The following is a 19,243-nucleotide window of genomic DNA, read 5'->3' as shown; positions in this document are numbered from 1 at the left end:
GGCTACATTGTCTTTCAGCCCACTCTGGCCTCCACTTCCATTTCAGTGAAAACTCTTGCCTCCAGTCATTCCTCTGAGGTGATTTTTACTCTGATTTGTCACTGGAAGCTACGCTCCAGATGAACCAAACCTGCCCATTGCAGGTTGGGTCACCAGTCACTGTATTAATGAACAATCTTCCCTTGGAACTCCTTCGGGCAGAATGGATCTCCCTTTTGGCTGCCAAACTGGAAGCCAGAGTTGGTAGCTTCGTTCTGAGGAAGACAAAGTTTAGGAAAGTGATGTCAGGACGAAGGCTATTTACCTTTCTCTCACTAGTCATGAACCTGATCTTCAGATGCCACAATGCCTTTCATGGGCTGTTCTCAGGACAGGTTTCAACACAGAGCAGGCTCTCTTTATTAAATGGGTCATTGTTGGGTTCATCCCCTCTTTTTTCAAAGAGTAATGTAAAGACAGTGCTCTTGGACAACTGATGTTCTGAGACTCAGAACACCCTTATCCATCATGTGGCATCCTTCAGTCTCTTCAGGGTCTGCAAAGGTGACTGTAGTCAAGCCTTTCGTGTGGCTTTATTACCCATTGATGGCACATCTTGGCCACATAAACTTTTTAACAATTTCTGAAGACGAGGGTGCTGAGACAGTCCTTAACTCTTTGGCCCCCACCGCTTATATTTTCTGTCACCAAGAATGTCAAGTCTTAGTGAGCAGCAAAAAATCCTAACACTGAAGTTTTTTCAAATTGCTCTAGCATCTTTAATTTTATCCTAGAGAGCTCATTTTGGTCTTATTTTTCTGGCAAATGACTGAATTTTATCCTTAGCTCATCAAAATTCCCCTAATTATTAAAAAGTAAGGAATAAATTGAGTTAGTGTAGCTGTAAATGAAATTTATATAACATGCCTTACTTTACTTAGCACAAAAACTTTTAGTGGCAGGAATTTGAAATGTTTTTTATCATATAGCTAATAATATTTCCTTTTAATTTATATATATTTTATATATTTTAGACAAAAAATGTAAGAGAAAATATTGATAGGAAATGAATGAAAAATTTCTCTCGTTGCTACATGAGTTACTGCTAGACTATGCAAGAATAAGTTTTTAAATCACTCTAACATTGTTAAATTTGATTCTAGGGAGCTTATTGTGGTCTCTTTTTTTTTTCAGTAAATGATATAACTTATCCACAAATCATCAAAATCTTAAAGTTAGAGTAGCTGAAAATAAAATTTTGTATAACATATCTTATTTTACTTAGCACAAAAATTATTAGTGACAGAAATCTGAAATATTTTTTACCATATAGCTAATAAAATTTCCTTTATATATATATATATAGTTTGTATATTTTAGACAAAAGATATAAAAGAAAATATTGGCAGAAAATGAAAAAAATGTCTCGTACTGCCATGTGAGTTACTGCCAGACTACACAAGAAAAAGCTTTTTTGAAATCACTCTAGTATCATTGAATTTTCCACCCTAGAGAGCTCATTTGGCCTGGTTTTTTTGGCCTAAGAAGTATATATCATTCCATTCGAACAAGAAAAGCAACAATGATGTGGCTAAAGAGCCTAAAGCATTATTGTTGGGTTGGATAATAACAATAAGCTGAAGCTCTATTTTATGGAATGCAGAGACTTCTAAGATGCCATAATTAAGTGCCAGCATTCATATTGTAAGTAGCTAAGAATTGATAATTTCAAGCCTTTGCTACAACCCTAGGAAATAACAGTGGAATGTAGTAGTAGTGAATGTTTGATGTGAATGATTACTTCACCAACAGCAGTGAGCATTCTTCATCTAATGTGGATAATTATTTAAAAGGCAGTAGCAAGCCTTCATTGACTGATGTGGATTGACCACCGGCATTAAAAACAAAATTAGTTAATAATTTATTTGCATAATCCTTTCATTTCTGCTGTTATTTGGAACATTATAATTAGTCTTTGTATGAATGTATGTCTAGTTTATGGTTTTTTCCTAAATGAACATATATAATTTAAGACTTTTTACTATATTTTCCTATACATTACTCTTTGTACCACTTGTAAACAGCAGCATCATGATCTTTATATTTTGATTCATTGATCATTTTCTTCCTATCTTTAAACTTGCTGCTTGTACTCCGAGATTAACTTTCTATATCCCAAGTATACTTACAAAGCTAATGTTTGTTACATCACCTTCCTGATGCTGAATGCTTGAAGAAACACCACTACCAATCGTTTTCAGTATTTTCAGCTTGTGACCGGTGCTTATTGCTCTATGGCTTTGTTTTAACTGTCATGTTGTTTAGTAGCCATTATTTTCAGATATAGTATCAGTAAATTGTCAAAAGGATAAAAACACAGCAAAAATATGCCCAGTGATTAGCAGAGCAAAGACACTGAAGCACTGCACAAGTCTAGCCACTGTAGATGGTTGTTATTGGGAGGGTTTTTTTTTTTCCACCCAGTCAGTGTGACATATCTGTATCTTCAAAGTACACAAGTTGCCACAAAGATATGGATATTTATTCACTTCTTCATGGCACCTAAGGGACAAGTGGGAGGGACATGAATTTGCTTTGACTGGCATTTGGTAAGTTGCGGCCCACCTTAGCATCGTAAGTTTGGGCACTTATCCACAGAAGTAGAATTTCCCTTAACCCTTACGGGATGGGTTAAATATATATTAAACACACCCACAGACCGGGCATACTTTAAGGGTAGCCAATTTAAGGAAAAAACACATCAATGGAAAGAGGAAGATATGCAAATTCATATGGTGTAAGAAAAAAATTCTAAAAATTTTACCCTACTTTCCATCTGTGTGGGGCCTGTTTTACCAGACACTCGTAAAAACATTCTAATCTTACCATGTTACACAAGTTTTTTCTAATAATTTATTTTATTTTATTTTGTACAATTATAATTACAGCTCACATAATATCATAACAGATAAGAACTAAAATCAGTAACACATTCTGAGTATATTTGTTGTAAAATATTTATGAGATTTACTGAGATGGGGACATGCAGTAACTTTTTGTGAGGTATACATGTTTTTTCTAATATTTCTTTGCACTTTTCTTTGCAAAATTACAATTACAGTATAGCTGACATACATGAAAGATAAGAACTAAAATCAACAGCAATTCCTGGGTATATTTATGAGCAAATAAATAAAAAGACACCATGGATGGATGGATGTATGATATTTAGGGCTAAAGCCTAGGCACTGGGGCCAAGAAGGCAATTAAGCGCCATAATGAAGAGAACGATTAATAAATAAAATGAAGTGATGTGACCAATAAATAAAGATACGAGGTTTAATGAATGATGTGATATATACATAATAAAAAACTTAATGTCATTAAAATTCTGTGATGTAATAAATATATTAGGAAAAAAAATTAAATATCGTTAAAAAATTTTATACACTTTAAAAAAAAGAGATGATAGCAGAAATATCTGCTTCATCTCCCAAAATATCAGAGAAGGATTTACCCTGGAAATATCTCTCTCTTTGGTTAAAATATCTGGGGCAGACCACCAGAATGTGCTCCACTGTTAGTGTCTTGTCACAGTAAGCACACTCTGGAGGGCTGCTTCCTTCTAAAATAAACCAATGGGTTAAACAAGTGTGTCCAGTCCTTGATCTGGTTAAAATAACCTCTGTTCGTCTGTCAAGCTGGAATGACGAAGACCACGGCAGTATATTATCTCTAGAATAAACGAGTGTACCCAATCCTTAATCTTGTTAAAATAACCTCTGTTCGTCACTTTTATTGAAGAGGTTTCTGATAAAATACTAGCAGCTTTTGCTCTCCTGTCTGCCATCTTGTTTCTGCGAATCCCCACGTGAGAAGGGACCCAACAGAAAGAGACTGATTTATGCCGACAATAGAAGAGACTGATTTATGCCGACAATAGATACGGAAAAGCCACTCCTGAACTTTTTGAATTAATGGATGAAAGTTATTAAATTTTTTAATAGCTTCTAAAGTGCTTTTAGAATCTGAATATATGACAAAATTAGTGTCACTACTTTGAAAAACTAAATCTAGGGCAGAGACTACGGCTGTTAATTCGGCAGTAAATATTGATGCAGGGTCAGGTAATTTAGCTGTGTATGCTGTATCACCAAGGATAACAGCGTAACCAACACCACTATCCGACTTGGATACATCTGTATAGATCTTTGTATAATTAGCATGGGTAACGTCGTGCTCTAAGAATTTTCCCCTCATCTCTTCTTCAGTGCAGTCCTTTTTGTTAAACAATTTCTTACATACTAATGCTTCTGGAATAAGCCATGGAGGATTTACAGGATATTCTAGGATTTACAGGATATTCTACTTCCAGGACTTTCTGGGATTTAAGATGATTATTCCTAACATCCTCATTCAGTCAAATTTGGAATGGTTTAGAAGCTCTTGTACAAGAAAAACTTCGAGAGTCTGTTTCCTTTAGTACTTGAAAGGAGGGATTTTTGGGAGCACTTTTCATTCTAGCCACATATTACAACCCTAGCTCTTGATCAAGGGGAAAATGATCTGTATCAATGTATATGCTTTCAACAGGCGAAGTTCTAAAAGCCCTGAGCATATTCTTAATCCCATGTTGTGTACAACATCCAGTTCCTTTAGCTTGGTTTTACAAGCTGAGGAATAAATTTGACAGCCATAGTCTAGATCGACAGAGAGTCATACAGCCTCAGAAGGGATTTCTTATCAGCCCCCCAACTAAATCCAGAAACAACCTTTAAAATATTCAATGACTGTTTAACATTAATCTTTAGGGCATTTATGTGGCTGGCCCATGTTAATTTATGGTCTATAGTCATCCCCAGCAATTTTACTCCATTTTCATAAGGAAGGATAGACCCTTTTACACAGTGTGGGAACCTCTTCCACACACCGGCACCTGGTAAATCTTACTGCAACTGTTTTGGAAGAGGAGAATTTAAAACCATTCTCATCAGTCCACTTAGTAATAGCATTAATAGACCTTTGCAAATGTTTACATAGAGACAGTGAATCATATCCTGTGCAGTATATTGCAAGGTCATCGACAAAAATCGAGCATTTAACAGGGGGAGAGATTTTTTCAACCACACTATTTATTGCCAGTAACAAGAGTGTTACACTTAAAACGCTTCCTTGGAGAACTCCTTCCTCCTGCATAAAAAGTTGGATGAGGGAGTTTCCCACTCTTACCTTAAAAAATCTCTGTTAAAAAGGAATATATAAACCTGATCATTCTCTCACATATGCCCATCTTGTGCAATTGTTTCATGATGCCAGTTCTCCAGGTAGTGTCATATGCTTTCTCTAAGTAAAAAAATATGCCAATGGTCTGACATTGTGTGGCGAATCCTTGCTGGATTTGGTTAGTCAGCCTCAGCAAAGGATCAAAGGTGGAGCGGTTTTTCTTGAAACCAAATTGAAATGGCGATATTAATCCTTTGGTTTTCAGGTGCCAAACTAGTCTAATATTTATCATTTTCTCCATCAGCTTACACACACAGCTGGAAAGAGCTATTGGCCTGTAGCTGGTGGCTTGGGAAGCATCTTTATTAGGCTTTTTAATAGGAACAATTATGGATATTTTCCAGTCCTTGGGTAGAATTCCTGTTTCCCATATTTTGTTTATAATCTTGAGTAAATATGTTTTGGCATCATCTGGGAGGTGTTTCAGCATTTCATATATGACTGTATCCTCACCTGGAGCTGTGGATTCACTAGAGGAGAGTGCCTCACGAAATTATCCTAGGGAAAATTTGTAGTTGTATGGTTCAGATTTTCCCGAATCAAATTTCAGAGTCATTTCAGAATTCCTAATTCTTTGAAATTCTCAAGAATAATTTTTAGGGCTGGAAACTTTAGAAAAGTGTTTTCGTAGCTCACTGGCAACTTCAGTAGGCTCTGTGAAGAGAGTGTCATTTATTTTTAATGAGGGTAATGGTGACGCAACAAATTTTCCACTGTTTCCTTATTTTGCGCCACACCACTCTTAGTGGGGTATTGGAGTTTATCCCATTGATAAAGTAAAGCCAACATTCTCTTTTGGCTTTCTTATAAAAGCGCTGGTGCTTGGCTAAAGCACGTTTGTAGATTAATTTAAACTGAGGGGAACCACTAGTTTTGTAACGTCTGTAGCACTTCCCAGTCACTTTCCTCAGAATACCACATGTCTTATGCCACCAGGGAACTGCAGGTCTGCAAGTTTGCCTTTTGTTTTTGGAACTGAGCCTTCAGCATTCTTCAGAGTAGATGCAATACAGTAATCATAGGCATCTAGGTGAGAATGAAAGGACTCAAACTCCCTATCTAGATTGACACCCTTTCTGAATTTATCCCAGTCTGCGTGTTCTACCTTCCACTTAGGTAAAACTTCAGATGGAACATTTACAGCATATTTCAAGTGGATCGGGTAGTGATCACTTCCATTTAAATCTTCATTAACAGACCAATTAAAATCAGGGTGGATACTTGTTGAAGAAATACTAAGGTCCAGTGCAGAGAAATGATTATCATGAATGTTGTGGAAAGTCACTGACTCATTATTATATAGGGTAACATCATTCCTGTCAGTAAGGTCTTCGACTAATTTCCCTTTACTGTCTAAAAACTGACTTCCCTAAAGGGGGTTGTGGTCATTAAAATCACCTAGGAGAAGTAAAGGAGCTGGCAGTTGGTTAATTAAGGACTGAATATCTCCAATGTTAAAAGCAAGGTCAGGTGGAAGGTATAAAGAGCAGATTGTTATCCTCTTTTCCAAAATGACTGAAATAGCGACAGCTTGTAGAGTTTATTTAGTTGTATTGTGGAATGCTGTAGAGATTTATTAATAATAATTGCAGCACCTCCATGGGCACGATCACCAATTTGGGGATATGATTTAAATATTGAATAGTTTAGTCCAGGATTATAAGGAGAGTTGCCTAACATTGTTTCCTGCAGGCATATAATCCCTGGATTGAATTCATGCATTAAAACTTTAAGGTATTCTGTATGGGCTCTGAGACCTTTACAGTTCCACTGAAGGATATCGAGCATGATTGCTAAGGTGGTAAAATGTGCTACTTCCCACCCCTTAGAGGGGAAGTAATGTTCATAGGGTAGAGTGGGAAATTCTCCTTTATGAGAGATTGTTTTCTTAATCCCTTTTCATCTGAATTGGAATTCAGGGTATGCGATTATCCTATATGTACAATGTATTATGCCCTTTACTTAGGGCAGTTAAATCCATTGCTTTATATTGTTGTGGATAGGAGGTTCTTGGAACACAACTCTTTTGTAAGTGAAGTTCTAATGGTTCGTATACTTAGTGTCTCATCTTACCAAACCTGCTGATTGCTCATAGTTAATTAGTCGGACTACATAAGAGCTGAGGTAACTGGTTGCAGAGTACCTTAGGATTCAGGAGCATATAAGCAGGGCCAGTGTCTACTGCCAATCTTCTTTTTTCTACAGAGTTGGGCCTCCATTTTGACACAAAATTGGCGTAATCATAAGTAATAGTTTGTCTTTTGCGTACATTTTTTTGAGTACTATGTGGGTTGCTTCTTAGACTTTCTATTTGTAAAATTATGCTACTTGAATACTGTTTGTGGGGACCCAGTGTATCTTTTAACTTATAAAAATATATCTAACATGCTACAGTAGTCATTTAAGAGGTTGAAGTAGGATTAACTGCTAAATTATATATTTGATCCTCTACTATTGATAGAAAAATACTTTTCACCTTGGGAAAGCTAATGAGAATACTTTCTTCAAAGAAAGAGATTAAACTAATATTAATATGCTTTATTTTCAGTGCCACCTAACTTTGCCTGGGCTGCCAATGCTTCGAGAAATATAACACTATATATTAGACCCAATGAACCAACTTCTCTCCTTCAACCGAAGAATTTTTGTAAGCCAAATCCTTTTATTTTGTTTGTTGTCCCTAGTGCAATTAATAACACCAAAGAAAGAGTAGCCATAAGAAGAACTTGGGGTCAGTGGGCAAATACTCATGCCTCAAGAGTTTTAACAAAAGAAGAATCTCCACCAAATAAAAATAATCAGAAAAGTCCCTTGGAACCTTATGTCCATCCAGCTAGGCTGTCCAAACTAGTCTTTCTACTCGGAAAAAGTCGTGGACAAGACCCTATAAGTAGCTCAATTCTTGAGGAAAGCAGATTGTACGGTGATATTGTTGTTGAAGATTTTGTTGACTCGTACACTAATCTTACCTTAAAATCAGTGTTTATGTTGAAATGGGTTCACCAGAATTGTCCCAATGTTAACTTTGTAATGAAAGTTGATGATGATATTTTTGTCAATGTTCTTAATCTTGAGCAAGCTTTGATGAATAAGACTGTTGCTAAAACACCACTTCTGCTAGGAAGTCTCATTTGTGGTGCTAGACCAATTCATGACCAGTGGTCCAAATGGTATACTCCAAAGTATATGTTTCGAGAAGGTAAATACCCAAACTATCTATCTGGGACTGGTTATGTCATTTCAGGAGATATAATTCAGTCTCTCCTGAAAGCTGCCTTGTCCACAGAGTACTTTCACCTAGAAGATGTCTTCATTACAGGGTTGTGTGCTAGAACTATAGGTGTTCGTGCTGTTGATCATGTAGGTTTTAGTTATCAACCAAGAGCCCTTAGTGCATGTTTATATCGAGATGTGATTATGGGGCATGGTGTTTTACCTTCAGAAATGGTCATACTTTGGAACAGGATGAATCACCCTGCATCCTTTGAGAAATGCCATCCTATAAAGAAATCAAAGTTACGAGGTCACACTCCAACAAAATGTAACTGGAGATAGGAGTAATTAAATGGTCACATGCATGTAATTTTTGTGAGATTTTATGTTGATATCCTGGGAGATGCAAACTATTTTAGTTATCTCATGTGAGATCATAGTTGTTCATCTTTTTTACTTCATGAATCTCAAAGGAATTTTGTTAGGAAACTTAGCTTGTAGATTGCAATGGAGGTATTTAAACCAGTTTTATCTTGTTGAGAATTTATGATGTGTGTGCATTATTTTTAAATTTTTCCATCTACTGAACCCCACTGTTGACAATCTCACCTCACTTGTTAACTAAAATCAAAAAATGCTTGTAAGGTTATTAAGAATTTAATCATATTCTGTTGTGTCTTGGAGGGAAGAGGTAAAATTTTCACTTGAAACTTAGTTAAGATGGCATTATCCACCATATTTTCAAATTGTGCCAAGTATTATAAACTATTACATGCTTTTCATTAAAAGCATGTAATAGTTTGACCTCATCTGATTGTCTGATTTTTTGGTAAAGTATTCAGGTCTTACAAAAGGAAGTAGAATAAAGAATCTCATGAGTATCAGTGTTTCATTAAGTTTAAATAGTTATTTGGAGCTTGCAGTGTCACTGTAAACTCATTTTGCCATGGAACACTTGAATACTAATTTTGTTTTAATTTTATAATTGCAGTTTGTACCAGATGTACTTGAGAAGTAGTAGTGGGTAATGATAAAATTCTTTGTTGGATTTTGAATATTCTAATTCCAACTTGGGGTTCATCTTCTGAAGGTGCCAATATTATCAAGGCCATTTAGTTGTGGTTTTGTATTCTTTTTGTTCTTGTTTTAACAGTATGTAATTTGTAAAAATAAATAGTTCATAAATGTAGAGGATATTTATAGTATAAAAGTGTTTCAAGAGAACAATTTTCTCTTATGAAAGTTATTGACTTTATTTGTTATTGTTCAGACATTCCTTATTTGTATAGTTTTTAAAAACCTTACTAAAACAAATGAATACCTAAGGTAAATACCATAGACAAACTATATAGAAATCCACATTTAAGAAAATAGACACTATTGATTGGTGATAAAAGGATGTCTTTCCTGAAGGTACTGCCATTCAGCTTAGTGACCACATACCTTCAGCTAATAGGTTAAGTGAAGTTATGTGCAAGTCTTCTTCCATTACTTTGCTCCTAATGGGTAAAACGAATCTCATGGTAATATATCTTGTAAGATATCCCCTGTAACTCAAAGCCAAATGTTAATTTCATTTTTCTTGCAACATTTCACAAATTTATGTTTTATAAACATCTTTTGTGTTTACGGATTGTTTGTCATTTCTGTTAGGTTTACATGGAATTCTGATATGTGAGAGGGATTTTTTTGACCAAAAGAACTCTTGGGTAACATTTTCATTGGAGGTCCTGAGACTTTGGTCTTTTGAACTATTTTTACTGTATTAAAAAAATATATATATCCTGTGCTTTATTATGTGGGTATTTGGGAGCCTTTGTTTGAACGTATTCATACATTTACATGTGCAAGCATATATGTGAATATAGATACTGTATATATAATGTGCCATGAGGTAGTCATGTAATGACATATGGAAATTGGTAGTTGTAATTTTAATTTAGGATTATTAGGCCTTTTATGCAAAGGTCTTACTATTGCTATAGTTTTTTGAGGTCACTGTCAGTTTGGCATAAAAACATAATATTCTCAAGGGAAGGATATTTGAGGTAAGCATAGCTTAGAGCAGGAATAACTAGTCTTTTTTTTCACAAGGAATTATGCTCATTCATAATTTTAGTGAAAGTGTGGATATTAAAGTTTCCTTTTATTATTAATTAGATAGAGTTATTTTTATTATTTAAAATCTAGTCGTGTGTTTTGAACTTGCTTAATTTTGGTTTCCAGTTGATAGTTTTAAGTTGATATTTCTTCTAAATGCTTTTTTGAAATGTTGAAAGGATATTGAAAAAATTATTATTGTTTAATGTAGATCTCTCTCTCTTTCTCTCTCTCTCTCATTTTGTTTTTTACTGAAGCTTGAAGCTTTAGTATATACTGAAATCATTTTTTTCCTAAAACATGAAGTTGTTGCTGTATTGTAGTGCATTTATGAGCAAAGTCTGTGCATGATTGGGTTGTTTTGCTTTTGAAAATTTATGAAAGATATAGAATCTGGTTGATTCAGCTAATATATACTGTGCAGTATGTCTGTGTTCACATACTCTGTATGCTTTTATGATTTTTTGCAAATATGTTTCAGTGGATTGGCACAATCATAATTTGTAATTTCAAAGTGTGCCATTTATTAATTGAAATAAGTAGCATATATAAGAATTAGTAACATGTATGCGCATTGAACTCACAACTTATATGGTTTGGGAGGTACAGAAATGGCTTGTAAAAGGAAATTTTACAAAATTGAGGTAATTAATGGCTTATTTATAAAATATTAGCAAGGACTTCTGTGAGACTGCTAAACATTTTTATATTTTGTATTCACAGCTCAGTGCTTTTATATGCATGGTGTGTTTAAAGTCCTCTGGTGTATATACAAAATTTAGTTCACTGATGATAACAATAAGAACTTGGCAACAACAATTGTACATAGTTTCAACAGTGTCAGCAGGCAGCACACCTAATTTGAATTAATTATAGAAGCTTAACTAATAGTACTTCATAGAGGCAAGCACAATAAATCAAATACAGTATGTGTAATAACAAATTTTTCATGTACAGGCAGTCCCCAGTTATCAGCGGGGGTTCCATTCCAACAACGTGACGATAAGCAAAAATCGCTGATTTCGCTTATTGGCGCCTCTGTCAGGTATGTATAGGTGCTAATAAGTGGAAACCGACGCATATTGGCACTGAAAATTGCCAATTTTCATCGCTAGACAAGCACCGAAAAACTGGATAGCCGATTACCGAGCCCGCCAATAACTGGGGACTGCCTGTAAATGTAAATATACCCTGAGAAGGAGCACACTGTATGATATATACAAATATTTCCTGATCCCAGTAAAGGTGCATAGAAAGTGGAGAAGGTAAAACAATAATTAGTGAAAGTTCCTAATTTATTTGCTATTGGTCTTCAAATTCATTTAATTTAGTATACAGTATATTTGATATTTCGTGTGGATATGCTAAGTACATTGCCTAGAGATAGAATCTGTTGTATAAGTTGTGAGTTCACCACACTGTGCTTTACTGGTATACTGCAAATGAAAGCTTTTGCACTGTAATGTACAAAAGTACAGTGTGCCATATTTGCATAAGGGTAATTGTTATATCACAGATGTGTTGAGTCACAATTTTTTTCTACCCTGTAACTACATTCAAGTACTGCAGAATACTATATTAGGTGTTATCTTCCACTGTAACATGTTGCCTACAGAAATGTAATGGCCTGTTACTTTTTCTTTTACTTTGTCATAACACATAATTGCTACATAGTTTTGTAATGTTTTTTCTTAATTGTAACTCATGACTGAAAACTGCATTCTTCTTTATTTCATGATGCATGAATTTTCTGTATATTAACCATTTTATGAAAGGGTAAAAGGTACAGCATACAAAATGCTTCCTATTCATTCTTCCTGATAGTATAGTAATCTAAAAGGTTAATTTTTTTTTTCTTTTGCTTGGGGTGTTTGGTCGGCTGGAGGGTTCCCTAGTTAGTCAGTCTTTGGATGGGGATGGAATTAGATTTTAGATAAATATCTGAAGACTAATTTTTAAACAGATGTTGCTGTATATCTAAATTAGTTATGTGTGTGACTTAAATTTTCATTTTCTCTGTCATGTTTCTGTTCAATGTTCCCATGCATAAGTCTGTCTTTATCTGAATTTCTTCGTATGAAACTTTTTCTTGGTTTTATTGATTTTGAAGTTTCATGTGGTTCACAAATAGACTAAGTCTCAGTGCTTTGTTTTTTTTATAAAGGAACAGAAAGAAGACTTTCCTTCTCTAACTACAGCACATACTGCTGCTCTTCTAGTGTTCTAAAAAATATTGTATAGCTGTCTCCCATTTTTGACACAAGCAGATGGGCTGGCAGGTAGTCATTCTTGAGATCTCTTCTTCCCAAACACCACAGTGGCTGGCTAGGACATCAACTTGCCCTTCAACCGTGGCTTGCACTTGAGTTGTTATCCATTTTCTTGCTTGGCCATTGCTTCCCTTTTATCTCTGAACCCATTTGGCTTCTTAAACACCTCTGATGTTGTCCCACTTATTTGTCCAGCTTCCACTTTGTTTGACTAAATCTACCCCTTATTTAAAAACAAACTCTGAGTCTAGTAGAACATATAAGATATTAAAGTTCACACTATGCTGTATATCCTGCACAGGATTTGCAGCCAATCACCCAACAAAACATACCATAAGTAGAAATAAGTGCAAAAGGATCTGCCAGTTTTCAGCAATTGTAGTAGTACAATGCAAGTATAGTGTAAATTTGGTGTGACTGCTGTATTTATTTCTTCCAGAAATTTTGTATGAAATTATTGTAGTTACTGCATTAATAATTTCCTTTTGATCATCTTTAAGGGCAGGTACCTTTGTGGGTTGGTGATTATTTTCTCAAAATATTTTTGATCTTGATGTAATTTTCAAGGGCACAATCAGTTTAAAAGTAATCATTTATAAGTATTCGCACTTTATCCCTCATAGACTTTAATTGTCAGGGGCCTATGGTCTTCTGAATTTGTCAGTAGTGGTTTTGGTGTTTTGGACCTTAACCTGTTTTTCAAGGTAACAAGTCATTTTAAAGGTCAACATTTAATTTATTTAATTTCGATGAAACTTAATTGATAGGTACCTTGGAGGTAGGTGATGATTTTCTCAACAAATTACAGTTTTTTCTAACCTTGATCTATTTTTAAAGGTCACAGGCTAATTCAAAGGTCTACATTTCATTTTTCCCTGATATTAATTATACCTGGTTTTGGCAACTTGCCAGTTCTGTCTGTGCCAAATGAATCTCTCATTCAACATTTGCCTAAAGATAATTCAACCTAATTGGTTATTATAAACATATTTTTTATGGTAGAATAACCATTTTCGTTGGGCCTTCCCCAAAAGAGCATGTGCATAATACAGAGGATACTGTACACAGTTTCCTCTGTGAATTTTTCAGTCTGCGAGAGCAGAATGGCTGAGAATTGGATAATGAATTTTACATTATGGGAGGGATCAACCACTGTTATTTGTTTTTCATTTTTCCAAAGATACTGTTTATGCGTTTGGTAAGAAATGTGATAAGTCTGTCTCTATCATCCTAGAATTTTTTTTACCTAAACTCTTGATGAACATATTTTTGCCTCTGACATATACTGCATCTCATTACCTTTCTTATGATCTCTGGATTCTGCACAGCTTACTGTATTGGCCACTTTTCTTATCCCAATCATGTTTCATATGTCTGTTGGTTTGATGAGTCCAGAGGTCCACACCAGGCCTCTGACTCCCTTTTAAGGTAAGGGCCATGCTAGCATAAGCCAGCTGAATATAAACTAACCAAGCTATAAATTTTGGGAATAGAGTACTTTTATCACATTGCTACAGAATATATGTGGCCTTGCCAGATTTTTAATAGATACCACAAGTCTTGTTCATGAGATTTCTTCTTGCATTGTAAAATTAAATCTGGAAGCTATTAATTATATTTTCCAGTTAACAATTTTTTCTTTTCTGTCTCTTGTGTGTGTACTTTAAATAAAACTGCCCCTTGGTAGGATGGTGGTCTTGTTAATCAAATACTGTCATGAATATTTGGTTCCTAATGTTCCAGATGACAGGCAACATCAAAAACTGATGTAATGTTTTTCTAGACCTATAAATATCTTCCAAAATAGGTCTTACATAATGGGAATTCATTTCGGGCATCTAGAGCTTAAAGGTGTTTTTGCTTACTGTTCTCTTGCTATCCTTTCTGCATAAAAGAAGGTGACAAAGATGTTATGACTGAATGTTGGTGAAGGTAGTGATTTTAGGACTCTGACATGAAACCTGGTCCTAAGTGCAGTTCCACATAAATTTGTAACACCTTTGAAGACTTCATCCCTATACACCTTGCCTTTGTGTACCCTTCATATATATATATATATATATATATATATATATATATATATATATATATATATATATATATATATATATATATATATATATATATATATATATATATATATATATATATATATATATATATATATATATATATATATATATATATATATATATATATATATATATATATATATATATATATATATATATATATATATATATATATATATATATATATATATATCATACTGTATATTTATATATGTATACACATTTATACACATACATATACACACATATATATCCATATATATATATATATATATATATATATATATATATATATATATATATATATATATATATATATATATATATATATATATTACAGTATATATGTATTTTTATATTTTAGAAAAATACTATCCTGCACTACAGTATTACAAATTTCAGTTTACTTTTGTCTCAAAGAGTGCAAAACAAGTGGCTTTACCAAGTTATTTATTTAGGTAAACTTTTCACAAGAATTTTTGTTTTATGGGAGTGATTTTGCTCATGAGATTGGGCACTTTCTAATGTTTTTACAAAAGAATATTGACTCCAGATAATCAGGTTTAGGGAAATTACTACCTAATCCATGTTAGACTCAGACATTGTATGCATACCTTGGTAGACGGTTTCCATTGGCTAATGATAAGGTTTATGAACTGTTACCCAACCAAGTTTGTAATAAATATTGGCTGTTATCTAGATTTGTTGTAGATTAGAAAAAGCAATTTTATTTTTGATCTCTGACAGTAGAGGCTGGTGAAGATTTCATCATGCTCCTTGCAGAATATTTGATGGTGGTATTATGAAAGACGAGTTATCCTCATCTTGTAGCATTTGATATGTCATTCATTTTTCATTAAGAATCACATCTTTTGAGGCTGGAAAACATTAGCTTCCATGTGTTTTTTATTCCCCCTATACCTGTGTTATACAGGTGCATGTGTACTCTTAGTTTTTTGTATTTATGAGGCTTAAATGGTAATAAATGGCCAATTTTTATTTTTTGGACATATTTTGAATATAGGGGAAGGATGAGATATTTTACAGTCTTTTTGTGTATAACATGGATTTTCATTAACCTATACATACACCCTATACAGTATATTTTAAACATTTGTATATTTTATAACTAAAAGTGCTCTGCATTAGACCCGGTGCACCACTTAGGACTAAGATTGGCCCTTGGGGCCTTCTGCTCATCACCAATAGAAATCCTCTATGCTGAAGCAGGACTACCATTGCTTACCCGCCAATGTGCCCTACTTGCTCTTAGGTACTATGCCAGATTTCACCAACTCTCTACCTTACAGCAAATTATACCTGAGCCTCTTATTGCCAAATTTACTAACAATCCCAACCGACCCCACCCTTTCTCTATCCATATGAAAACCCTTCTTTGTCATTCTACATCCCCACAATTGGCAATCCTTCTGTTCTATATTCACACTTTCCTATCTTGGCTAATCCCCATTCCTTCAGTCTGCCCATCTGTACTACATCATTTTTCAAAACTTAAACCCCTATTCTACATTCTCATTTCTTAGAGCACATAGCTACTGTATGCATGACGCCAGCACCCCAATCTACACAGATGGCTCCAAGTCCCCTAAAGGAACTGGGGCAGCAGTCTTCTCCACCAAACTTTTCCAACTACTCTTACCACCAGTGGCAAGCATACTTACAGCAGAACAATATGCTATTCTGTTTGCACTGAAACAATTCCTAATCTACCCCTCACCATCCTTTGTTATTTTCACAGACTCAGCTAACTCTTTAACCCTTATCCAATCTATTCCCTGCACACATCTGTAGTCCATAAAATTCGAAACTGGCATTTTTGCATTTCAATGAGGAAAAAGCTATTCTGCCTCTAGTGGACTCATTGGCCTACTCTGCAGCTTTGTCGGGATGCCCGCATTTCAAAACCATCGGACATTCAGACTCTTTACCATTTTTCTGTAACTACCTACGAAGTTGCTAGCAGTCTTTCTGGACTTGTATCTCAAATAACAAGCTCCGCGCAGTTAAACCTACCGTGGTTAAACCCATGTCACAAGAAAAGATGGTGGGAAACAGCACTCGCCTGACTATGTATCAGTCATACAAATCTAAAGCACTCCCACTTGATGAACGGATCCCCTCCAACACTGTGTCCAAATTATCATACACCTCTTTCAGTATCCCGTATAATCCTTTCATGCCCCCAACACTCACTCGCATACAACAGAGCATTTCCCAGCCTAACCTCTCTTCCCCGTCCACCTCGCCTTCAAGATATTCTCACCAAAGCAGAAAACCTCATAGAAAGTGTAATCTGCTTCGTTCAACAAATAAACAATCTTCATCAAATATGACCTATTGATCACTAACATTGAACATACTTTATCTATAAAAAGCATTACATAGCAACAAATCGTGTGCATGACCTGGTGCTTGATGGATATTACAGTAATTCAATTCAATTCTGCATAAAATTGCATTATCCACTCTGATTGGAAAGGTGGTAAATAAGCAAGGTGAGTAACTGTTATGTATTTAGTAACCTTCAGTGCTTTGTTGTGGAATAAATAGAGCAGCTTTTACAGAATATGTTTACATGCCTTTGAAAGAATTCAAAGGTTGTGGTGTTAACATTTCCACTTTTTGTCACACTTGTTCATGGAATTCAGTGAAAAAAAGATAGTTAATCATCCCAAAAAATGAATAAACATTTTGTTGTGGTTTAACTCGTATCTGGAAGTTATTTTGACTCAAGTAAGCACTGTCATTAAATAAGAGCAAAAAGCTTTTAGCATGAACAAAATCTCTCAGAGATAAGCTCTCCACTTACCAAACTTTTTACTTTATCCATATGTTAAATTTAAGTAGTAGTTTATTAAAAAAAGATATATCTGTGTTATGAACAAGCCCCTGGGGAAGGCCATGTGAGATTTAAGAATGTGAATCAATGCTTTGATGATGATAACAACTTCAGTAAATGTACCTTCATAATTTTGTATAATTTTTGTTGACATGCATAGACAATGTGTAGAACATTTGCTGCATTTCTTGTGTCTACTAAGTTTAATTTTTTTTATACAATGCATTTAAGTCTGGTTTACCACTGCCAATTATGCTGTGCTTGACTGTTACTTATCAGTTTCCCTGCCCCATGGTTCTGTGTTTGTATTCCTTCTTTCATAATGGCCATAATTCAAATAATTTGCAGTATGTATTTTTTATGCAGAGTAGTGTGATTTTTTTTTTTTTTTTATAATTGTGATACCACTTCTGTATGCTTTGCATGAATTATTTTCCTGTCAGTTGCATATCATTATGCTTAAAGAAGGAAGCTAACAAAAATACTTCATTATTCACAGACATCAATATTTCAGCTTTTCCTTCAAGGGGTTAGATGTGAAATGAATTCTCTCCACTCATCTCTGTCCTGTGCTCATTCAATTTGAACTATCATCAGACCTAAGTCTTCTTTCATCTCCTTAATATCCCCTAGGTCTTTGCACTAATCTTCAGCCTTTTGATACCACATATCTTGGCCAATTCCTAAATTCTTGACAATAAGTTGAAGGTGTATCTTTTGAGAAGTCATATGTACTTAACACAAGAAAACTGTGTTGCAAACATAAGGTGTTACAAGGCAAACTATTCCTTAGCATGGTGTCCCCCTAGTAAATTGAGTCATACCAACACAACATCTGCTAATTCAGATGTATATGCCTTATCTGCATTCTAGTTGTAGATTAGTCTGCTTGTATGCTAACATGAAGGTTTGATTTGCTGTTATTATTTTTAAGTATTATGTTTGAGTATAGTAACAAGAAAACCAAGTGGTTAATCCTCAAACAACTGAGAGCCCTTAGTCTGAAAGTATTTTAGTTGAAAGATAAAAAGATCTGAATAGGATTTCATATTACAGTAATATGATTTCGTATAATTTCCATGTAACATCTGGATATTTGGATACATATATGTACAGTAATTTTAATATCTAAAACAAATCATTCACCTAATTCTAAAGATATGTGGTGCTTTAGTGTACTGTATTATGAAATTCCTGATCAAGTATGAAATTAAATCTGTAAAGATTTTCTCTCTTTTTCTACACTCTGAGATTTTCTTTCTAAGGTGTCTGACAAGAAGTATTAAGTATTTCTGTGTTAAAACTTTTTAATATAATGACATTAGGACATACATTGTATATATACATTCTAGACAGCATTTGCTGATTATCTTGCCAAAGTTTTAGGCCACTTGGAACCTTTGTACAGTACTTGTAGGTTCATCACTGGCTTCCTTTTACATGAGCTTTTTGTCTGCTAGATGACT

At 34.5% G+C, this 19,243-nt stretch overlaps 2 protein-coding genes across 6 annotated transcripts in view; one reads left to right on the top strand and one right to left on the bottom strand.

Moving 5' to 3' along the window:
• Positions 1-11,558, top strand: part of LOC136839410 (beta-1,3-galactosyltransferase 1-like) — a 41,446-nt gene extending 29,888 nt beyond the window's left edge. For all 4 annotated transcript variants that reach the window (XM_067105416.1, XM_067105415.1, XM_067105413.1 and 1 more), the window contains one exon: positions 7,811-11,558. In XM_067105416.1, the coding sequence (XP_066961517.1) occupies positions 7,811-8,817 (1,007 nt within the window). In that variant the 3' untranslated portion in view covers positions 8,818-11,558. The remainder of the gene's footprint in view (positions 1-7,810) is intronic.
• Positions 1-19,243, bottom strand: part of MED21 (mediator complex subunit 21) — a 215,570-nt gene that overhangs the window by 82,068 nt on the left and 114,259 nt on the right. The gene's annotated exons all lie outside the window — the stretch shown is intronic.

This window comes from Macrobrachium rosenbergii, chromosome 6 (genome assembly GCF_040412425.1).
Source record: "Macrobrachium rosenbergii isolate ZJJX-2024 chromosome 6, ASM4041242v1, whole genome shotgun sequence".
In the NCBI taxonomy this organism is placed as follows: Eukaryota; Metazoa; Arthropoda; class Malacostraca; order Decapoda; family Palaemonidae; genus Macrobrachium; species Macrobrachium rosenbergii.
This window is presented reverse-complemented; position numbering and strand designations above follow the sequence as displayed.